This window comes from Mauremys reevesii, linkage group 26, assembly GCF_016161935.1.
Source record: "Mauremys reevesii isolate NIE-2019 linkage group 26, ASM1616193v1, whole genome shotgun sequence".
NCBI lineage: Eukaryota > Metazoa > Chordata > Testudines > Geoemydidae > Mauremys > Mauremys reevesii.
In genome coordinates this window covers 14538641-14562285 of record NC_052648.1, presented here as the reverse complement: position 1 = coordinate 14562285, position 23645 = coordinate 14538641, and the positions used below count along the sequence as shown (strand labels likewise).

The 23645-nt window shown below is 61.1% G+C and overlaps 1 protein-coding gene across 2 annotated transcripts in view; it reads left to right on the top strand.

Annotated features, from left to right (window-relative positions):
- FBN3 (fibrillin 3) overlaps positions 1–23645 on the top strand; it is a 128002-nt gene that overhangs the window by 51703 nt on the left and 52654 nt on the right. For both annotated transcript variants that reach the window (XM_039515824.1, XM_039515825.1), the window contains 13 exons: positions 1469–1594; positions 2380–2505; positions 3039–3161; positions 3871–3996; positions 4097–4222; positions 5588–5710; positions 6174–6296; positions 7138–7263; positions 10429–10551; positions 10981–11103; positions 13426–13587; positions 21342–21410; positions 21736–21861. In XM_039515824.1, coding sequence (XP_039371758.1) covers positions 1469–1594; positions 2380–2505; positions 3039–3161; positions 3871–3996; positions 4097–4222; positions 5588–5710; positions 6174–6296; positions 7138–7263; positions 10429–10551; positions 10981–11103; positions 13426–13587; positions 21342–21410; positions 21736–21861 — 1602 coding nt within the window. The remainder of the gene's footprint in view (positions 1–1468; positions 1595–2379; positions 2506–3038; positions 3162–3870; positions 3997–4096; positions 4223–5587; positions 5711–6173; positions 6297–7137; positions 7264–10428; positions 10552–10980; positions 11104–13425; positions 13588–21341; positions 21411–21735; positions 21862–23645) is intronic.

Sequence of the window (23645 nt, the reverse complement as noted above, 5' to 3'; positions counted from 1 at the left end):
CTGTAAAATCGGGATGGAAAATACTTCACAGGGTAATCAGATTCCTAGAGCCCAGAGGAACCCCCTCTAGCCTTAGGTTCAAAGTTACAGCAAACAGAGGTAAAATCCTCTCAGCAAAAAGGAACATTTACAAGTTGAGAAAACAAAAATAAGACTAACCCGCCTTGCCTGGCTGTTACGTACAAGTCTGAAACATGAGAGACTGATGCAGAAAGATTTGGAGAGCCTGGATTGATGTCTGGTCCCTCTTAGTCCCAAGAGCGAACAACCCCCAAACAAAGAGCACAAACAAAAGCCTTCCCCCCACCAAGATTTGAAAGTATCTTGTCCCCTTATTGGTCCTCTGGTCAGGTGTCAGCCAGGTTACCTGAGCTTCTTAACCCTTTACAGGTAAAAGAGACATTAACCCTTAACTGTCTGGTTATGACACCCATATTTAAGTTAAGGAGTGAGCTGCCCGTTTCCATGGCAGCCTGAGCCTGTTCTCAGGCCCTGCAGGAGGCTGGTGCTCTGCGTATGCTGGGACGGAGAAATGTCTTGGCTCAGCCGGAGACGGCTTTCAGGCTGTGCCCCCTGCCAGCTGGGGAACGTGCTAACTGCCCGCTCGCGGCCCCCACCAATGTGTCCTGCTGGCATGTCAGCCTGCGAGAAGGCTGTGGGGCGGGGGCTGGGCTCAGCAGCTGTCCCACTCCTGCTCCGCTGGGTGGCACCAACACGTGCATAGAAACAGCCTGGGTCCCGGTCCTGACAGGGTGGCTCTGACCTGGTGTGTGGTGCTCTCACCAGCTCTCCTGGGGCCACGTGCAGGAGCTGCCTCCGTGGCCATCTGCGCAGGGTCGTTACAGCGCTGGGGCAGGCAGCTGACCACACGAACATCAGCCTGCAGCACGTCCTGGGACAGCTGCCTGTGCGCCAAGCAGCTCCTGCTCCCTGGGCTGCAGCTTGGGACAGTTCTCCATTCTGGGCAAGCGCTGAGCAGGGCCTAGGCCCTGGCAATGGGCCACACTCCCACTGCACAGGCAGCGGCACTTTGGGGAGCTTAGTCTGTGTTGGAAGAACTGGGAACAGACACCGCAACGATTTCAAACACCCTCATTCAACCCCCAGCCCCTGGGCTTGGGGAGCTGCGGAGAGGGGTTTGGGGAGGGGGCACGCAGGGCTGGGCACAGCCAGACAGCTGGGGAGCCAGGGCGCGGTGGCTCCTGACTGCCCCCCGCACAGTGACACACTCTGCACTCTGCGCTGTCCTTTTCTGAAGCACTGCTGCTCTGTAACATGCCATGTGGCTCCTCCTGGGCTGCACCGTGTTGTAGTGTTATCCATGGGCGTAACTCGGATTTGGGGGCTGGCTCCCAGCCTAGGCTTGGAGTTTATCCAGGACAATGCTCCTGGGCACTGGAGTCACACCTACCTGGGAAACACCAGCTACCAGACAACCCCCCGAATCCTTGTGTCCTACTCTCTGCAGACATCGACGAGTGCGAGCGGGACCCGCTGCTGTGCCGTGGAGGGATCTGTGTCAATACTGAGGGCAGCTTCGAGTGCATCTGCCCCCCAGGCCACGAGCTGAGCGCAGAAGGCAATGCCTGCGTCGGTGAGTGCGTGGGAAGGGCCAGGGTGTCTGCAGCACCCCAGCAGCCAAAGGGCCAGGCTGTGACATGGTGGGGGTTACACTGGGTGAGACCCCTGTCAGAGGGCCTGATCCTGAGCCCATGCTGGGCATGTGCAGATCCCACTCAGGTCAGTGCATGCTGCATTTCACAGAATCAGGCCCAGAGTCTCTGTCGCTCCCAGAGCCACGTTGCTTTTATGGAGCCAGATCAGCTACCTGCTGTTCATCAAGGACTGACCGACATGGTGATGGGCCGGAGGGGCAGCCGGCAGCATGCTGGACTGCCCAGATTGCAGTAGTGAGAGTGGGGCAGGCTGGACAGAGACCTATGGCAAGGGGTGATCCCAACCAGCACGGTACAGAGGTTCCTGGTGGAGACCCAGCCACTGGGGGTAGGACCCACTGATTGAAATGCTGTAAGTAAAGAGCGCCTAGCAACGCTGCCAGGAGACAGGAAGTGGGAGGCGCTGCAGAGCCTCAGGGGGGCAGAAAAATCCCACCTGGGTCTGGGGCAGTGGGTATGGGCCTACCTGGGATCTGCAGCGAGTGCACCTGGGGAAGTGAGCTGGTTCTTCCCCTCCATGAGGAGAGGGGGGATCCGAAGCAGCTGGGAGAGACCCAGGAGAGTGTTAGGACCTGGGTGGGTCTGTGAAGTGGGGGGGATGGGGCTGTGGGGAGCCACAAGGGTCACTGTTAAAATGCAGCACTAGCAATGCTAGGAATGGCTGAGCCCAGCTGGCCTATTAACCCTTTCACTCTCGCCCCAGATATCAATGAGTGCTCCCTCAGCGACAGCCTGTGCCGCAACGGGCACTGCGTCAACATCATCGGCACCTACCAGTGCGCCTGTGACTCTGGCTTCCAGGCCACTCCGGACAGGCAGGGCTGCGTCGGTGAGTGCACGAGGGGCTGAGCTCCAGGCTGGGCTCTGGGCAGGGCTCTGCCCTGCGGATGCAGGAGGGCAGAGAGGATGGCCAGAGTGGGCTCTTCTAGACTTCAGCCTCCAGGACTCCCCCAGCTGGATGCCAGGGCAATGGGTTGCCTTTAAGCATCCATGTGAAACGTACCAGTACTGATGGTGCAGCGCCCCCTTCAGGAGGGTTCCGGGATGGACAGCCCTATACACAGTCATGCCCCAGTCACTGCCAGGCCCCCTGTCTGTCACAGGCTTGGTTAGTGCCAGATGGCCCGGGCTGGACACCAAGAAAACGGGAAGGCAGCAGCACTTCCTCCGAGCGCCCATGGGGGTGCTGTGAGCCATCGCCCCTGTCCGCAGGAGCCCAGGGTGCAGGTGCATCCTTCTGTCCTGGCGCTCTCCGATCCCGGGCTCTGGGTGCTGGCACCGCCATGTGGGTCCCGTATGGCTGTGCAGCTTGTGCGCCAGCAGGGGCCTGGCACTGAGTGGGGCATGGCTGTTCCCATGCAGATATTGATGAGTGCACCATCATGAACGGCGGCTGCGACACGCACTGCACCAACTCGGAAGGCAGCTACCAGTGCAGCTGCAGTGAAGGCTACGCGCTCATGCCGGACAAGAGGTCGTGTACAGGTGAGCGGGGATCTGGTTGGTCTAGGGCTGGCACACAGGCTGTGCAGGACCCTGCAGGATGCAAACCAGCCTTGCACGGGGGTTGGGTGGGACTATCTTTGGGCCCTGTCCTGCGAGATGAAGGGCACCAGATGGACTCCATTGGCTCATGCTGAAGACAGCGCTTAGCCCTGTGCACTGACGGGCACCCCCAACTCACGCTACCCTCAGCCCCGTGCACTGACGGGCACCCCCAGCTTACGCTGCCCTCAGCCCCGTGCACTGACGGGCGCCCCCAGCTCACGCTGCCCTCAGCCCCGTGCACTGACGGGCGCCCCCAGCTCACCCTGCCCTCAGCCCTGTACAGGACCCAGGTGCCCCTGGCAGCCAGCTGGGCATGTCATTCTGATGGTGTGTGGTGAGCCGGGAGCAGCTGAGTGGGGACATTCCCTGCAGGTGCCCTGGCCTGCCCAGCAATGCCAGGCCCTGATCCAGCCTCCCCGTGGCCATTGGATTTGGAGCCGCAGGGAGTCCCTGGCCCAATCTCTTTGCTGTCTGCCTCTGGCAACACGTGCTCCTCACCCAGGGACCCTCACGGCTGTAGCCCTGCCACCCACCCCACCTGCCTTGCTCAGTCACCACAGACCCCCTCCCATGTCCAGTGATCCCCCTTCGCTACCACCCTGTAGTTCCAGGCTCCTGCTCTGACAGCTTCTCCCTCCCTCACCAGATATCGATGAGTGCGAGGACAACCCAGAGATTTGCGACGGTGGCCAGTGCACCAACATCCCGGGGGAGTACCGCTGCCTCTGCTTTGATGGATTCATGGCCTCCCTGGACATGAAGACGTGCATCGGTGAGACGGCCACACCCGGTGGTCGCTGGGGAGGGAGGGTCTGGAACCTGCCCCAGGCCCTGGCACAGGGCTGCAGGTACTGAGCCGTGTTCTCCTGCAGATGTGAACGAGTGTGACCTGAACCCCAACATCTGCCTGCACGGCGAGTGCGAGAACACCAAGGGCTCCTTCATCTGCCACTGCCAGCTCGGCTACTTCGTCAAGAAGGGGACGACAGGCTGCACAGGTGGGAACACCGCCGCACCAGTGCCCTGGGCTGTGGGGAGCCAGTGCCTGGGTCAGGTGCCAGCTAGGCAGGAGCAGTGCCACAGGTGGCAAGCCCCAGGGCAGCTGGCTCCTGCAGGGAGCCCCCACCCCGAGAGGGCAGGGACTGCAGAGCCAGAGCCAATGAGTCACCCGCACTGGCAGGGGCGGCTCTAGGTATTTTGCTGCCCCAAGCACGGCAGGCAGGCTGCCTTCGGCGGCAGCCTGCGGGAGGTCCCCAGTCCCGCGAATTCGGCGGCAGCCTGCGGGAGGTCCGCCGAAGCCGCGGGACCAGCGGACCCTCCGCAGGCATGCCGCCGAAGGTAGCCTGCCTGCTGCCCTCGCGGCGACCGGCAGAGCGCCCCCCATGGCTTGCCGCCCCAGGAACGCGCTTGGCGTGCTGGTGCCTGGAGCCGTCCCTGCGCACTGGGCTCTAGGCAGGAATCTGTTCCCAGTTGATTTATATCCTGTGGGCCTGACTCTCCTCTTATCGCAGTCTGTCCCCATCGTCCGTGGGCGGGGGAGTCACTCACTGCACACCCCCATCGCACCAGGAGTCACTCTGCACTCCTGTGTGTCCCCACTGCCCCAGGGGTCACTCACTGCGCAACCCCCCACTGTCCACGGGGGGTCACTCACTGCACACCCCCATCGCACCAGGAGTCACTCTGCACACCACTGAGTCCCCACTGGCCCAGGGGTCAGTCACTGCGCAACCTCTGCACTCCAGTGTGTCCCCACTGCCCCAGGGGTCACCACTGCGCAACCCCCTGTCCACGGGGGTCACACACTGCACACCCCCCCGCAGTCGGGGGCACTCACTCAGTGTGTCCCCACTAACCCAGGGGTCACTCACTGCACAACCCCCCACTGTCCATGGGGGGTCACTCACTGCACACCCCCATCGCACCAGGGGTCACTCTGCACTCCAGTGTGTCCCCACTGCCCCAGGGGTCACTCACTGCGCAACCCCCCACTGTCCACGGGGGGTCACTCACTGCACACCCCCATCGCACCAGGAGTCACTCTGCACTCCTGTGTGTCCCCACTGCCCTAGGGGTCACTCACTGCACACCCCCATCACACCAGGGGTTACTCTGCACTCCAGTGTGTCCCCACTGCCCCAGGGGGTCATTCACTGTCCATGGGGGTCACTTACTGTGCACTCCCCATGGCCCCAGGGGGTCACTCACTGCTCACCCCTCCATCACCCAGGGGGGTCACTCCTGGGTCAGCCTGGTGCATCCCCAGGGGCACTTCGAGCCCAGTGGACCCTAGGTTTGTTCCCCCTTCACTCAGGGGATGAGGGGCCTGGCTGGGTCAGGTCTAATGCACGTCCTTTGTGCAGATATCGACGAGTGTGAGATCGGTGCTCACAACTGTGACATGCACGCCTCCTGCATCAACGTGCCCGGCAGCTTCAAGTGCAAGTGCCGCACGGGCTGGCTTGGAGATGGGCTGAAATGCAACGGTGAGTTCCCAGTCTAGACGGGGAGGGGACTCGAGCAGCTCCTAGCATGTGGCCGTGTCCCTGCCCCTGTGCACCTGCGGCTACTGGGGTCAGCTGTGCACACACAGTGCTCCAGGGGCCAACAGGCCATTGTGTTCACATGGGCAATGTGTGTACGTGTGTCGGTGTCTCGCGGCCGGTGTCTGAGTGTGTGTGTGTCTCACGGGCAGTGTGTATGTCTGTGTGCACGTGTCAGTGTCTCAAGCAGCATGTGTGTGTACATGTGTTTGAGTGTCTCACAAGCAGTGTGTAGGTGTGTGGAGCTGTGCTGTCTGTCTGGGTGTCCCATGCTCACCAGCAGCGGGCGGGGAGCCAGGAGGCTGAACCCCAGCTCAGGTGCTCAGACCCCAGCCGGTAACCCCTGTGCTGCCCCCGGGCACAGACCCAGAGACAAGCAATCCTCTCACTGAGCTTCTCCCCACAGACCTGGATGAATGTGCCACTGAAGAGCACAAGTGCAACCTGAACGCCAATTGTGTGAACACACCTGGCTCCTACCGCTGCGCCTGCCGAGAGGGCTTCTCCGGCGACGGCTTTTCCTGCTCAGGTACAGGGTGTCCGGGCTCTGGGGCAGAGCGAGGGGTCTAGTGCCCACCCGGGACTGCTCCAGTCTACCCCGGCTACCGTGAGGGATGCAGAGACGGGGTAGAGAGCCCCTCCCTCCCCCACCAGCCCCCATCCTCTGGGATGCAAACCCTGACTGACAGCCAGACAATCTCCAAACCTCACCCATCCCGTTCAGTTACCCATGGGATCACCCCACCCCCACCCGCTGAGTTACCCATGGGATCCCCCCGCCCCTACCCGCTGCGTTACCCATGGGACCCCCACTCCATCTGCTGGTTTACTCATGGGATCCCCCCAACCCCTACCCGCTGAGTTATCCATGGGATCCTCCATCCCCACCCGCTGAGTTACCCATGGGATCCCCCCACCCCCACCTGCTGCGTTACCCATGTGATCCCCCATCCCCATCTGCTGGTTTACTCATGGGATCCTCCCATCCCCACACGCTTGGTTACCCATGGGATCCCCCCATCCCCACCCACCCGTTACCGGTGGGACCACTCTGGCCAGCTCCCCATGCCAAGGGCAGATCTGAGAGCTAGCTAGCTGCGAGGCCTCCTGCCCTCCTTCCTGTGTGGGATGGGTAACCTGCTTTAGGCTAGGGAGCCCTCCCAAAAGCATGCATCTCCCGCAGGTGCTTTTGGGGACCCCCCGACAGTACCTAGCTTCCTTTCCTCTCCTGGGAAGCGCCTCCAGCTCCCGTGAGCTGGGGGAGGGAGCACTAGATTGTGGAGGCTCGTGGGAGTTTCCCTGAGGGGTGGGGAGGAGGCTCCGGCCTTCTCCCCACTGCTGCGTTGACGGGCTGGTGACCTCTCCTGCAGATGTGGACGAGTGTGCGGACAACGTGAACCTGTGTGAGAACGGGCAGTGCCTGAACGCGCCCGGGGGCTACCGCTGCGAGTGCGAGATGGGCTTCAACCCCACGGAGGACAGCAAGGCCTGCCAGGGTAAGAGCGCGGCTCCTGCAGCACGGCGCTGCCGGCCTGTCTACGCTGCCCCGGCACGGCCAGAGCCTTCATGCCACGCTGCTGCCCAGTGCGGGGCCTGGCCCTGCCGCCGGCCCAGGGAGCACACCAAGGCTCCAGTCATCGGCTGGCGTCTGGTGTCGTGGGCTCAAGAAGGCCGAGGCTTCTTTCCAGGGAGTGCGAGGAGCCACCCAAATTCCTGCCCTGTGAGAGTGGCCATCATGCCCAGCCCCACCCCACAGCACCCTTGGCCGCAGCTGGGCTGCAGACCAAGGCCCACTGCACAGTTCTGGCTGCCTGATCCTCTGCTGTCGCTTAGCAGCTCCTAGGTGAGCCTGTGACATCTGCTGAGATCCCCCAGGGCAGGCTCCCGGCCCTTCCCCTCACACAAAGAGCCCCCGGGGCAGGATCCCGACCCTTCCCCTCACACAGAGATCCCCCGGGTAGGTGCCCGGCCCTTCCCCTCACACAGAGATCCCCGGGGCAGGCACCCGGCCCTTCCCCTCACACAGAGATCCCCGGGGCAGACACCTGGCCCTTCCCCTCACACAGAGATCCCCCGGGCAGGCGCCTGGCCCTTCCCCTCACACAGAGATCCCCCGGGCAGGCTCCTGGCCCTTCACCTCACACAAGGATCCCCTGGGCAGGCACCCGCCCCCTCCCCTCACACAAAGAGCCCCCAGGGAAGGCTCCCAGCCCTTCCCCTCACACAGAGATCCCCATGAGCAGGCTCCCGGCCCTTCCCCTCACACAGAGATCCCCATGGGCAGGAGCCCGGCCCTTCTCCTCACACAGAGAGCCCCCGGGCAGGCTCCCAGCCCTTCCCCTCACACAGAGATCCCCCGGGGCAGGCGCCCAGCCCTTCCCCTCACACAGAGATCCCCATGGGCAGGCTCCCGGCCCTTCCCCTCACACAGAGAGCCCCCGGGGCAGGCTCCCAGCCCTTCCCCATACACAGAGATCCCCATGGGCAGGAGCCCGTCCCTTCCCCTCACACAGAGATCCCCTGGGCAGGCTCCCAGCCCTTCCCCTCACACAGAGATCTGCCGGGGCAGGCGCCCGGCCCTTCCCCTCACACAGAGAGCCCCCGAGGCAGGTGCACAGCCCTTCCCCTCACACAGAGATCCCCATGGGCAGGAGCCCGGCCCTTCCCCTCACACAGAGAGTCCCCGGGGCAGGTTCCCGGCCCTTCGCCTCACACAGAGAGCCCCCGAGGCAGGCGCCCGTCCCTTCCCCTCACACAGAGAGCCCCCGAGGCAGGTGCACAGCCCTTCCCCTCACACAGAGATCCCCATGGGCAGGCGCCCGTCCCTTCCCCTCACACAGAGAGCCCCCGAGGCAGGTGCACAGCCCTTCCCCTCACACAGAGATCCCCCAAGGCAGGCGCCCGTCCCTTCCCCTCACACAGAGAGCCCCTGGGGAAGGTGCCCGTCCCTTCCCCTCACACAGCCCACCAGGGCAGGTGCACAGCCCTTCCCCTCACACAGAGATCCCCATGGGCAGGAGCCCGGCCCTTCCCCTCACATAGAGATCCCCATGAGCAGGAGCCCGGCCCTTCTCCACACATAGAGATCCCCATGGGCAGGTTCCCGGCCCTTCGCCTCACACGGAGAGCCCCCAAGGCAGGCGCCCGTCCCTTCCCCTCACACAGAGAGCCCCCGAGGCAGGTGCACAGCCCTTCCCCTCACACAGAGATCCCCATGGGCAGGAGCCCGGCCCTTCCCCTCACATAGAGATCCCCATGGGCAGGCGCCCGTCCCTTCCCCTCACACAGAGAGCCCCTGGGGCAGGAGCCCGGCCCTTCCCCTCACACAGAGAGCCCCATGGACAGGAGCCCGGCCCTTCTCCTCACATAGAGATCCCCATGGGCAGGCACCCGTCCCTTCCCCTCACACAGAGAGCCCCCGAGGCAGGTGCACAGCCCTTCCCCTCACACAGAGATCCCCCAAGGCAGGCGCCCGTCCCTTCCCCTCACACAGAGAGCCCCCGAGGCAGGTGCACAGCCCTTCCCCTCACACAGAGAGCCCCTGGGGCAGGAGCCCGGCCCTTCCCCTCACACAGAGATCCCCATGGGCAGGTTCCCGGCCCTTCCCCTCACACAGAGAGCCCCTGGGGCAGGTGCTCGGCCCTTCCCCTCACACAGAGAGCCCCCGGGGCAGGTGCACAGCCCTTCCCCTCACACAGAGATACCCATGGGCAGGAGCCCGCCCCTTCACCTCACACACAGAGCCCCCGGGGAAGGTGCCCGGCCCTTCCCCTCACATAGAGATCCCCCGGGGCAGGCGCCCATCCCTTCCCCTCACACAGAGAGCCCCATGGACAGGAGCCCGGCCCTTCCCCTCACACAGAGAACCCCCCGGGGCAGGTTCCCGGCCCTTCGCCTCACACGGAGAGCCCCCAAGGCAGGCGCCCGTCCCTTCTCCTCACACAGAGAGCCCCCGGGGCAGGCGCACAGCCCTTCCCCTCACACAGAGAGCCCCCGGGGCAGGTGCACAGCCCTTCCCCTCACACAGAGAGCCCCTGGGGAAGGCGCCTGGCCCTTCCCCTCACACAGAGAGACCCTGGGGCAGGTTCCCGGCCCTTCCCCATACACAGAGAGCCCCCGGGGCAGGCGCCCGGCCCTTCCCCTCACACAGAGAGCCCCCGGGGCAGGCGCCCGGCCCTTCCCCTCACACAGAGAGCCCCCGGGGCAGGCTCCCGGCCCTTCCCCTCACACAGAGAGCCCCCGGGGCAGGCTCCCGGCCCTTCCCCTCACACAGAGAGCCCCCGGGGCAGGCGCCCAGCCCTTCCCCTCACACAGAGAGCCCCCCGGGCAGGCGCCCAGCCCTTCCCCTCACACACTCTGCTCAGGCTCAGGCAGAGGTGCTGCCTGGGGGCTCCTGAGGGCCCAGCTGTAGAGCAAGGGCAGGTGGTGAAGATGGGGCTCAAGGTGGGGGCTTGCTGCACGGGGTACATGCTGAGCCCAGGGCAGCGTCCCCTGCTGCACCAGAGAGGAGGAGACTCCCTGGGGGAAGGGCTAGTCGGTCCTGGCTGGCAGGAATCCGGCCTGGCCTGTCGTTGCTGTCACGTAGGGGGTAGAAGGGAGGCTGCTCCGCTGGCCCCTCAGCCCAGCTAGGCCTGATGTGCCCCGCTCTGTCTCCCTGGCAGACATTGACGAATGCACCTTCCAGAACATCTGCGTCTTCGGGAGCTGCCAGAACCTGCCTGGGATGTTCCGCTGTGCCTGTGATGACGGCTATGAGCTCGACAGGAGCGGAGGCAACTGCACAGGTAGCTGGGGCCTGTGCCTGGGGCAGGGGGTCCCTTGGGAATTGGTTCTCTGAGACCATCCCTGGTCAGCACGCTGGGGTCACCTGCAGGGGACGAACTGGTCCCAGCTCCGGAGGGGAGCCTGGCACCCAGGAGCTGAGCGACAGACCCTGCAGGCTCCAGGTTTGCCCAGGGCAGGGCTTGCTCTAACCAGGGCCAGGTGCCAATGACCCTACGCTGCCCTCAGTAGATCACCTGTCACTCGAGTGATCCCTGGCAGAGGTGGAGGAGGGGAGGGGCTGTCTGTCATCACCTGGGGGTGTGAGAAGGCTCCCTGGCATGTGGGGAGCATAGGGAGGCAGCCGGTATCCTCCCCAGCTGGGGCGATCACTGAGGTTTCCTTGGTGATCAGTGATTGCTCCTGAAACCGAGTCGTTCCCGTCCCTGCAGACGTCAACGAGTGCGCGGACCCCGTGAACTGCATCAACGGGCTGTGCGTCAACACCCCGGGCAGCTACCTGTGCAACTGCCCCCAGGACTTTGAGCTGAACCCCACGGGAGTGGGCTGTGTGGGTGAGTGCAGCTTCCAGCAGAGAGCAGCCCTGCCAGTGCATCCCCAGGCCCCGCTCCCCGTGTGCTCCAGGGTTCCCTCACTGGTGGAGGCAGGAGAGGTGCACAACCTGCCCAGAGCGGAGTGTCTGTGCCCCAGACTCTCCAGGTTGGCTCATGGCCTGGAGGTCTCTGTCTTGTCCAATGTAACTGGGGGTGGTTTGTTCTCCAGGCAAAGGGCTAATCCTGCTTTCAGTCCTAGTCAGACTTTGGCCTCCAGCAGAGTAGAGGCGGTGAGTTCCTCAGGTTAACTCAGTCTCCTTGTCTTGATCCCTGGTTCCCTCCGCAGCACCATCTGCTCACATCCAGGTGCTCACAGCCCCGGCCGGGACACGCACGGGGGCCTGGGGGGGCATCCCCACTGGTCACTGCGGGGGGGGGGGGGGGGCTAGAAGAGCCACCTTGACTGCTCGGCTCTTTCTGCTCCCTCTTCCCCCACTCCTCCAGTCGGCTCCTGGGGCTGCGGGGGGAGCACCGCCTGCCTCCTTCGGCAGCCCTGATTGGCTGCTCTGAGGCGGCCCCCGGCCCCGAGCCCCACCCTGCGCTGTGCCCCATGGACCCTGACCCCGATCCCCATCCTGCGCTGTGACCCCCGGCCCCTGGCCCTGACCCCACCCTGCGCTGTGACCCACGGCCCCTGACCCCGACCCCACCCTGCGCTGTGCCCCACGGCCCCTGGCCCTGACCTCACCCTGCGCTGTGACCCACAGACCCTGACCCCAACCCCCACCCTGCGCTGTGACCCACAGACCCTGCTCAGCTGCCCTAACCCTGCGCTGTGATCCACAGACCCTGACCCCAACCCCCACCCTGCGCTGTGACCCACAGACCCTGATCCCAGCCCCCACTCTGCGCTGTGACCCACAGACCCTGATCCCAGCCCCCACTCTGCGCTGTGACCCACAGACCCTGCTCAGCTGCCCTGACCCTGCGCTGTGACCCAAAGACCCTGACCCCAACCCCCACCCTGCGCTGTGACCCACAGACCCTGACCCCAACCCCCACTCTGCGCTGTGACCCACAGACCCTGCTTAGCTGCCCTGACCCCACCTTGCGCTGTTCCTGCCTCCGGGCATGTGCACAGCTGCCTCCCTGAAGGTGCTCGGGTGCTACCTGCCATCGAAGCCCCAGTGCGATCCACAGAGCAGGGGGATAAGGCTCCTGCGCCTATCGCACCCCTGGGTCCCTCCGTCAGGTGTACTTGAGGCCACCTGACTCCACAGGAACCAACTGGGGAGGAGCGGGGGGGGAGGGGCATGAATCTCCCTTACAGCCTTGAGCCCAGTGTTTGCAGCGCTCACCCAGGGTGGGGCAGACCTGGGTTTAATTCCCCCTCGGCCTCCTGGGGAGAAGGGATTGGGATGGGGTCTCCCACCCCTCAGGCGGGGGCCTTAAACGCAGCATCACAGAGTCTTTCTTTGGCCCAGTTCATGTTAATTAGTTGATTATTTAATTAAAGTGGAACAATTGCGGGAGACTCGCGGGCCGTACCGCAGCTCAGTGGTCAGCGCACGGGGAGGTTGGGGAGCCTCTGGGCGGGCACCTCGCTCTGCCTGGCTAGAAACGACAGGTCTGGCCACGCTGCAGCTGGGAGGGGCTCCCCAGCACGGGATGAGTGGCCCGAGCTAGCCCACTGAAAACGGCAGTGTGGCCATTGTGGCACAGGCGATGGTTCGGGCTGGCCGCCTGAGAGTGGGCCCAGGGGTCAGGCTGGCCTGGACTCAGGAGACAGCTGGAGCCACCCCCGGGCTGCCGCCTTCACACGGCTGCTTGCAGTGTGCTAGCTCGAGCCACGCCAGGAATCAGCCCTCCCAGCTGCAGTCCCCTCAGGCGCTATGTCACTGGCCTCCTGCCTGCGGCTCCCTGCAGCCGGGACCTACCGAACAAAATGGGAGGAGCAGGGCTTAGCACGCCCCGGCATCAGGAGCTCCCTCTGGCTACTTAGCAGGCTCCCTAGCAGGCTGGCTTTTGTGGATCCAGGGGGCTGCTCTCCATATGCATTGTCCAGAGACCTGGCTGCCTAACTGAGCATTGTGGGGTGCGGGTGTTCCTGTGATTTGCTAGGTGCTATGTCCCGTTGTGGGGCTGGGCCAGAGTGACAGACTGGGGAAAGCAGGCGAGGGGAACTCGGCTGTTATCAGGAGGGGCAGGTCCTGGGCCATTGCAAGAGGCTTCCTCCGTTGCCGCCAGGATCTGCTGCGCCCCTCCCTCTCTGCCAGCTTGGGCGGCGCGGGGGGCTTTGCTCACCCGAGGCTCACTGTCTCCTTTCTGCCCTGCCCTGTGCAGACACCCGGGTCGGGAACTGTTTCCTGGACACTCAGGACCGTGGGGACGGCGGGATCTCGTGCAGCGCTGAAATCGGGGTGGGCGTCACTCGGGCCTCCTGCTGCTGCTCACTGGGCCGTGCCTGGGGGAACCCCTGTGAGCTCTGCCCTCCAGCCAACACAAGTGAGTAGGGGAAGTGCTCTGGGGTGAATCTCACATGCAGTGGGGTTAGCGCTGGGCTCTGCTCCAAAGGGCTGGAGCAGGTTGGAGCTTAGGGAAGTGGGGGCGGGGGCCTGGGTTGCATTGCCGCATGCTGTGGGGTCAGGTGGACAGGCGGGGCCTGGGTGCATCGCTCTGTATCAGGGAGGATGGGATGAGCTGCGGGCTGGGTGTGAGTGGGACAGAGACTTTTAGACCAGGCAGGACCATCATGATCGTCTAGTCTGACCTCCGGCACTTTGCAGACCACAGAACCTCACCCACCCACTCCTGTAATAGGCCCAGAACCTCTGGCTGAGTCACTGATGTCCTCAAATCTTGATTTAAAGACTTCCAGTTACAGACTCCACCATTTACTCTAGTTTAAACCTCCAAGTGACCTGGGCTGGAAAACCAGCAGGGTCTCTGCCAATCAGACCTGGGGGAATAGTCTCTCCTGACCCCAAAGATGGTGATCAGTTGAACCAGGAGCAAGACCCATGAGCCAGGCACCGGGAAAGGAATCTCTGTAGTAACTCAGAGCCCGTTCCCTCCAGCGTCCCATCACCAGCCACTGGGGATATTTGCCAGTAGCAGCTGCAGATGGGCCACATGCTGTTACAGGCAGGCTCCTCACACCATCTCCTCCATAAACGCATCCTGCTCAGTCTTGAGCCCGGGTTGGCTGTTCGGGAGGCCTATTCCCCTGGGAAGCCTGTTCCTCCTGCGCTGGTTAGAAACCGTCATCGAACTTCGAGCCCAAACGTGCTGCTGATCAGTTTATAGACATTTCTTCTTGTGCCAACACTGGTCCTTAACTTAAAGAACTCCGCCACCTCTCTGGTGTGTATCTCTCTGGTATCATATCTCCCCTCAGCCTTCGTCCACTCCGGCTAAACAAGCCAAGCTCCAGTGCACAGCTGGTGGAGAGACTTTAATTTTGGCAGTACCTGTCTGGGCGGCCCGAGTGCCCTATTCTGTCTCCCATACATCATCAAGCATAGAAGGGCGGGCTGCCCCCGACTCACCTCAGGTGCTTCCTACAGCCTTTAACAGTCGCGGGAGCTCCCTGGCCTTGCTCCTCCAAGTCTTTACTCACACTGCAAACAGCGCCCGGCGCCGCGTAGAAACAATGTCACTGAGCACCCAGCCCTGTATAGAGCCAGTGTCGCTGAGCACCCGGCGCCGCGTAGACCCAGTGTCACTGAGCACCCAGCCCTGCATAGAGCCGGTGTCGCTGAGCATCCGGCGCCACGTAGAGCCGGTGTCGCTGAGCACCCGGCCCTGTGTAGAGCCGTTGTCACTGAGCGCCCGGCCCCGCATAGAGCCGGTGTCGCTGACCGTCCAGCCCCGCGTAGAGCCGGTGTCGCTGAGCGCCCAGCCCTGTGTAGAGCCGGTGTCGCTGAGCGCCTGGCCCCGTGTAGAGCCGGTGTCGTTGAGCTCCCAGCGCCACGTAGACCCAGTGTCACTGAGCTCCCAGCCCCGTGTAGAGCCGGTGTCGCTGAGCATCCGGCGCCACGTAGAGCCGGTGTCGCTGACCGCCCGGCCCCGCGTAGAGCCGGTGTCGCTGACCGCCCAGCCCCGCGTAGAGCCGGTGTCGCTGAGCGCCCGGCGCCGCGTAGAGCCGGTGTCACTGAGCGCCCGGCCCCGTGTAGAGCGGGGTCGCTGAGCATCTGGCGCCACATAGAGCCAGTGTCGCTGAGCACCCGGCCCCGTGTAGACCCAGTGTCGCTGAGCACACGTCCCTGCGTAGAGCGGGGTCGCTGAGCGCCCGGCGCCGCGTAGAGCCAGTGTCACTGAGCACACTGCCCTGCGTAGAGCTGGTGTCACTGAGTGCACGGCGCCACATAGAGCTGGTGTTGCTGAGCACCCGGCGCCGCGTAGAGCCAGTGTCACTGAGCACACTGCCCTGCGTAGAGCTGGTGTCACTGAGTGCACGGCGCCACATAGAGCTGGTGTTGCTGAGCACCCTGCGCCGCGTAGAGCCAGTGTCACTGAGCGCCCGGCGCCGCGTAGAGCCACTGTCACTAAGCGCCCGGCCCTGCGTAGAGCCGGTGTCGCTGAGCGCCCGGCCCCGCGTAGAGCCGGTGTCGCTGAGCGCCTGGCGCCGCGTAGAACTAGTGTTGCTGAGTTCACAGCCCTTCAGTCTCTCAGCTGCCCCTTGTGTTTCGATGGAGCGTATGGTGGTGGTAGCAGCTTTCCTCTGGAGCTTAGGGATCCAGGTACTCCCTTACCTGGCCACCTGGCTGATTAGAGGCCCGGCGCCGCGTAGAGCTGGTGTCGCTGAGCACCCGGCGCCGCGTAGAGCTGGTGTCGCTGAGCACCCGGCCCCGTGTAGACCCAGTGTCGCTGAGCACACGTCCCTGCGTAGAGCGGGGTCGCTGAGCGCCCGGCGCCGCGTAGAGCCAGTGTCACTGAGCACAGGGCCCTGCGTAGAGCTGGTGTCACTGAGTGCACAGCGCCGCATAGAGCTGGTGTTGCTGAGCACCCGGCGCTGCGTAGAGCCAGTGTCACTGAGCACCCGGTGCCGCGTAGAGCCAGTGTCGCTGAGCGCCCGGCCCTGCGTAGAGCCGGTGTCGCTGAGCGCCCGGCGCCGCGTAGAACCAGTGTCGCTGAGCACACGTCCCTGCGTAGAGCGGGGTCGCTGAGCGCCCGGCGCCGCGTAGAGCCAGTGTCACTGAGCACAGGGCCCTGCGTAGAGCTGGTGTCACTGAGTGCACAGCGCCGCATAGAGCTGGTGTTGCTGAGCACCCGGCGCTGCGTAGAGCCAGTGTCACTGAGCACCCGGCCCCGTGTAGAGTCGGTGTCGCTGAGCACCCGGCCCCATGTAGAGCCAGTGTCGCTGAGCGCCCGGCGCCGCGTAGAGCCGGTGTCACTGAGCACCCGGCCCTGCGTAGAGCCGGTGTCACTGAGCGCCCGGCCCCGTGTAGAGCCGGTGTCGCTGAGCGCCCGGCGCCACGTAGAGCCAGTGTCGCTGAGCACACGGCCCTGCGTAGAGCCGGTGTCACTGAGTGCACGGCGCCGCATAGTGCTGGTGTTGCTGACCGCACGGCACCGCGTAGAGCCGGTGTCGCTGAGCACCCGGCGCCACGTAGAGCTGGTGTCGCTGAGCACACGGCCCCGTGTAGAGCCGGTGTCACTGAGCATCCGGCGCCACGTAGAGCCGGTGTCGCTGAGCACCCGGCCCCGGGTAGACCCGGTGGCGCTGAGCACGGTCGCTGAGCGCCCGGCGCCGCATAGAGCCAGTGTCACTGAGCACACGGCCCTGCGTAGAGCTGGTGTCACTGAGTGCACGGCGCCACATAGAGCTGGTGTTGCTGAGCACCCGGCGCTGCGTAGAGCCAGTGTCACTGAGCACCCGGTGCCGCGTAGAGCCGGTGTCACTGAGCGCCCGGTGCCGCGTAGAGCCGGTGTCGCTGAGCGCCCGGCCCTGTGTAGAGCCGGTGTCGCTGAGCGCCCGGCGCCGCGTAGAGTCAGTGTCGCTGAGCGCCCGGCGCCGCGTAGAGCCGGTGTCGCTGAGCGCCCAGCGCCGCGTAGAGCCGGTGTTGCTGAGCACCCAGCGCCACGTAGAGTCGGTGTCGCTGAGCGCCCGGCGCCGCGTAGAGCCAGTGTCACTGAGCGCCCGGCCCCGTGTAGAGCCGGTGTCGCTGAGTGCACGGCGACGCATAGAGCCGGTGTTGCTGAGCGCCCGGCGCCGCGTAGAGCCAGTGTCATTGAGCACCTGGCGCCGCATAGAGCCGGTGTCGCTGAGCGCCTGGTACCGCGTAGAGCCGATGTCACTGGGCGCCCGGCCCCACATAGAGCCGGTGTCGCTGAGCGCCTGGCGCCGCGTAGAACTAGTGTTGCTGAGTTCACAGCCCTTCAGTCCCTCAGCTGCCCCTTGTGTTTCGATGGAGCATATGGTGGTGGTAGCAGCTTTCCTCTGGAGCTTAGGGATCCAGGTACTCCCTTACCCGGCCACCTGGCTGATTAGAGGTCTCACGGGTGTCCAGCATTCGCATAATCCAGCCTCCTTTAATGTGCTCAGCCTCCTGATCAATGTAGCCAAGCCAGGCCTGTCTCCAGTAGAGACAACAGAATTTATTGGAGCAGTGCTGGATTCGACAAAGGGCCTCGCTGCCACATACAATGCAAAGCTTCGCTCCGGACTTACAGGCTTATCCTCTCTCATCGGCAGAGGAGTCCTGCTCCAGAGAGGTGCCAGGGACACTGCTGAATAGGAGAAAACCATCAGCGAGGAAACTTCCCTTGCGAAGTGGAAGAGGTTTTCTGCCTGGTCGTGGTGGAAAGGGGCCTCCCATATTCTAGTTTCTATTCCGCATGTGCTGGACTCTTTTGTGTCTGAAACAGCAAGGATTGGCGATTGGATGGATCAGAGTTCATCTTGCAGCTGTATCATCCTCTGCAGATAACTGCTTCCTTTTCCCCAATCCGACAGCCCTAGGAGTTTGAAAGGGATTGGACAGACTGTTTCCACATGTACAGAATCCAACTCCGTCATGGAGCAAAGTTTACAGATCGCCCTGTGAGCCTCTAGCAACCTGCTCTCTGTTGCACCTTTCAACAAAGGTAGTGTTTTCAGTAGCTATTACATCAGCCAGAAGAGATGGGGAGTTGAGAGCGTATGAGCTCCTCCATCACCACGTACCGTTTTTATGTAGATAAAGTCTACCTTCATCCTATCCAAGTATCCCTACAGAACTGATCTCCACTTTTCATACCAACTAGGCGGTTTGCTTAGTGATCTTCCCAAACTTCATGGTAGTAAGGGAGAGGAGACACTGCACGTTAGAAGGGTGTTAGCATTTATCTGGAATGGACTACAACTTTCAGGTCTTCGTCTCAATAGTTCATTGCATTTGCAGAGAGACTGAAGGGCAGTCCAGTTTCCGCACAGGGGATTTCATCATGGTATCCAATTGTGTTCACTGGTGTTAGCAGCTGGCTAACGTGAAGCCACCAGATAGTGTATTAGGTCATTTGAGTAGATCCTAAGTGGCCTCTGCAGCATTTCTGGCTCAAATTAGACATTTGCAAAGCAGCAACCTGGTCATCAGTCACACGTTTGCCTCTCACTACGCAATCTCTCAACCATCTAGAAATGATGGATAAGTGGTCCCCCAGTCCCAGTTCAAATAGACTCTGAATCCACCTCTAGAGGGGACTGCTTGTGAGTCACCTGCCGTGGAATAGGCATGGGCAATCACTCGAAGAATAAAAAACAGTCATTAACCTTGCCATAACTGTTGTTCTTTGAGATGTGTTGCACGTGTCCATTCCACGACCCATCCTCCCTCCCATCGCCATTGGAGTCGCTTCATAGAAAAGAGCTGAGGGGGATCGGAGCAGTTCAGCCCTTTATGCCTGTGCAACATGCACGAGACAGCCGAGGGCGTTCAGGCCACCCTGACGAGTACCACTAAGGGTAACACTTTTCTGACACCTGTGCACTGGAGAGCCCAAACACCTACCAGGGAATCAAGTGGTGCAACACATCTTGAAGAAAAACACTTACTGAAAGGTTAGTAACTGTTTTTTCTCAATTCCTCTCATTATCTGAATAGCCCTTCTCTGCACCTGTTCCAGTTTGAATCCATCTCTCAAACATGGGAGACCAAAATTGCACACACTATTCTGGGTGAGATCTTACCAGTGCCTTGTGCCTCACCTTATGCATCCTAGGATTTCATTAGCCTTTTTCACGGCCGCATCACAATGGCAGCTCATCGTCATCCTGTGATCAACCAACACAGCCAGATCTTTCTCCTCCTCTGTCACTTCCAACTGGTACGTCCCCAGCTTATACCAGAATTCTTGTTGTTAGTCTATATGTGCATGGCCTTGCACTTTGCACTATTACATTTCATCCCATTTCTATTACTCCAGTTTTCAAGGTCATCCAGATATTCTTGTATGATATGATATTCCGGTCCTCCTCCGTATTGGCAACACCCCCCAACTTTGTGTCATCCACAAATTTTCTTAGCACACTCCCACTTTTTGTGCCAAGGTCATTAATGAAAATGTTAAATGAGATTGGCCCAAGGCCTGAGGAATTCCAATAGTAACCTCCCTCCAGGCTGACAGTTCACTTTTCAGTACGACCCATTGTAGTCTCCCCTTTAACCAGTTCCTTACCCACCTTTTGGTTCTTTTATTAATCCCCATCTTCTCCTGTTTAATAATTTCTCATGTGGAACTGTACCAAGTACTTTACAGAAATCCAGGTCAGTTAGACCTACTGAATTTTCTTTGTCTGGAAAATCAGTTATCTCCTCAAAAGAAAGAGATCTTTAGTAAAACTATGTCATGTTTTATCCCAATTACCATTTACCTCTATGTCCTTAGCTACTTCCTCTTTCAAAATTTGTTCCAAGACCTTGCGTATAATTGAGGTCAAATTAACTGACCTGTAGTTTTCCAGATCACTCCTACGTACTATATTTGCAACTCTCTAGTCATAGTGTATGACTGCTAAATTTACAGATTAATTAAAAATCCTTGCTATTGGGCTTGCAATTTCATGTTCCAGTTCCTTTAATATTCCTGGATGGAGATTATCTAGGCCCCCCAGCTTGGTCCCATTAAGCCGTTTGAGTTTGGCTTTCACCTTGGAGGTGGTAACTTCTACTTCTATATCCTTGTTCTCATTAGCCATCGTGCCATTACCCCCAAGGTCCTCATTAGTCTTATTAAAACCCAAGGCAAAGTATTTGTTTAGGTGTTGGGCCATGTCTAGATTATCTTTAATCTCCACCCCATCCTCAGGGTTTAGCAGTCCCACCTCTTCTTTCCTTGTTTGTTTGTTTATTTATTTATTTATTTATTTATTTATGTGGCTATAGAACCTTTTACTATTGGTTTGAATTCCCTTTGCAAGGTCCATTCTGCTTGGCTCTTGGCAGTTATCACGTTTTCCCTACACTTTCTGACCTCCATGAGGTAGCTTTTCTTGCTGATCCATCTCATCTTCCATTCCTTGTAGGTTTTCTGCTTTCTCTTAATCACCTGCTTGTTCATGCAGTTTACTCTACCACCCTTCCCTACAAATGTTTCCTCTTGCTTGGGTGCAGGCTCCAGATAATTTCTGCAATTTCGACTTAAAGTAATTCCAAGACTCCTCCACATTTAGATACTTGAGTTCTTCTGTCCCTAACTAATTCCCTTCGTTTTTTAAGTTTGCCCTTTTGAAATCAAGGCCCCTAGTTGCAGATCTATTTTTGTTTAGTCTTCCGTGTAGTTTAAATTAAATTAACTCATGATCACTCAAACCAAAATTGTCCTCTACAACCAGTTCTTCTACCTCACAACTTACCAATGCTAAACGTAACACGGCATGGCCTCTTGGTTTTTGGTGACTATTTGGTGAAGAAATCTGTCAGCTCTCACATCCAGGAATATCTGGGCCCTACCCTTACTAGTAGCATTTCTCCGGTAATCACTATCTGGGAAATTAAGATCTCCCACTATATTTCTTCTTGTTATCCATTCTCCTACCATTGGTTGTTCCTCCTGGGAGCATCGCTCTGGATCAGGGTGTGATGAGCTGGGCCGGGAGCTGGGCAGGCATGGGACAGGCCAGACTGGGGTGCGAGAGGCTGGGTTGGGCTGCTCCGGCCTGGACCTGGGGCAGTTTGGCCCTCACGGCCTGTCTCTTTCCCTGCGTTCTGGCTGGTTTCTCCACGGGGAGCCACTCAGCACAATTCAGTGCCACCCAGTAACTGACTCTCTTCCTGCAGCTGAGTACAAGACCTTGTGCCCCGGAGGAGAAGGCTTCAGGCCCAACCCCATCACAGTCATCCTGGAGGGTAAGCAGAACTGGCACCCACATGCCCCCCGCCCCCATTCCAGGGAACACACATCCTCAGGCTTCACGGCCCAGGGGCTCCAGCCCAGCCGGAGGGGCTCTTAGCCCCCTGTCCTCTGCCCACTGGCTGAGGCCAGCTGACAGGTTCTGGCCCTTCCGCACAATGTGATGAGTCTGTGCCCCTCAGCCTGAGCCTTTCAGCCGCCAGTTCCGCTGCACCCAGGTGCTGATCCACGCCCGACAGCACACACTGGGGAGCCCTGCCTCGGGGGCTGCCAGGGCTTGGTCGGGGGGTCGAGTGCTTCCCTGCCACTCTCCATTCACAGATATCGACGAGTGCCAGGAGCTGCCAGGCCTCTGCCAGGGGGGCAACTGTGTGAACACTTTTGGCAGCTTCCAGTGCGAGTGCCCCCTGGGCTACTACCTCAACGAGGACACACGCATCTGTGAAGGTACCGCGCTGGCACGTGTGCGGGAGAGTGTGTGTGTGTGTGTGTGTGTGTGTGTGTACATGTGTGTGCAGATAGTGTATCTCTGTGTGTACACGTGTGCAGAGTGTGTGTGTGTGTGTGCACGTGTGCGGGAGTGTGTGTGTGTGTGCATGTGTGCAGAGAGTGTGTCTGTGTGTGTGCACATGTGCATGCAGAGAGAGAGTGTGTGTGTACACGTGTGCGGGAGAGGGTCTGTGTATGTGCACACGTGTGTGCGGAGTGTGTGTGTGTGTGTGTGTGTGTGCACACGTGCATGCAGAGAGTGTGTGTGTGTGTGTACATGCATGCAGAAGAGTGTGTGTGTGTGTACCTGTGTGCAGGAGAGTGTGTCTGTGGGCGGGTACATGTTTGTGCGGGAAAGTGTCTGTGTGTATACACGTGTGCAGAAGAGTGTGTGTGTGTGTGCATACACATGTGTGCGGGAGAATGTGTCTGTGTACATCTGTGTGTGAGAGAGTGTCTGTGTGTGTACATGTGTGTGCAGGAGAGTGCGTGTCCATATGTGTGTACACATGGGGGGGATGCATGCATGCATGGGGAGTGTACGTCTGTGGGTGCATGCGTGGGGAGTGTCTGGATGCACATGTGTGGGTGCATGTGCATGCATAGAAGTGTGCATTTCTGAGTGTGTGCACATGTGCGTGTATGTGTGGAGGTGTGTACACATAGGGGGTGTGCATGTCTATATGTGTACATGTGCGTGTGTGTGGCTGGGGGGGTGCGTGTCTCTGTGTGTGCGCGTAGGGCTGTATGTGCGTGTGTGTGCATGTGTGATGCCCTGATGTGGTGTGTGGCTCGTAGCGACTCACAAGACTCCGCCGTGCGACCTGCCCTTTGCTCTGATCCCTTTGTTCCTTCCCCAGAGGCCCCGGGCCCAGCCCCATGCTTGCTAGGGAGGATCCCTCCCTCCATTGCCAGCACAGCCCCAGCTCTCAGCAGAGCGGGGCTGATGTCTGTGCGGGATCCCTGCCTGCAGGGTGGCCTTGGCAATGCCCCTTCCCTTGTGCCCTGTGCCATGCCTGCCCCCCCGCCCTGGGCCAGGCCTGCCCCCCCCCGCCCTGGGCCAGTTCTGCCCCCGCCTTGTGCCAGATCTATCTCCCTGCCCTGTGCGAGTCCTGCCCCCATGCCCTGTGCCAGTCCTGCACCCCCTCCCTGTGTCAGATCTGCTCCTCTCCCCTGTGCCAGGCCTGCCCCCCGGCCCCCTGTGCCAGGCCTGTCCCCCTGTCCCCTGTGCCAGGCCTGCCCCCCCGCCCCGGTGCCAGGCCTGTCCCCCTGTCCCCTGTGCCAGGCCTGCACCCCATCCCCGGTGCCAGGCCTGCCCCCCATCCCCTGTGCCAGGCCTGTCCCCCTGTCCCCTGTGCCAGGCCTGCACCCCCTCCCTGTGTCAGAACTACCCCCCCATGCCAGTCCTGCCCCCCTGTCCTGTGCCAGATCTGCTCCTCTCCCCTGTGCCAGGCCTGCCCCACGTCCCCTGTGCCAGGCCTGCCCCTGCCCCTGTGCCAGGCCTGTCCCCGTCCCTGTGCCAGGCCTGCCCCCATCCCCTGTGCCAGGCCTGTCCCCTGTCCCTGTGCCAGGCCTGCCCCCATCCCCTGTGCCAGGCCTGTCCCCTGTCCCCTGTGCCAGTCCTGCACCCCCTTCCTGTGTCAGAACGACCCCCCGATGCCAGTCCTGCCCCCCTGTCCTGTGCCAGATCTGCTCCTCTTCCCTGTGCCAGGCCTGCCCCACGTCCCCTGTGCCAGGCCTGC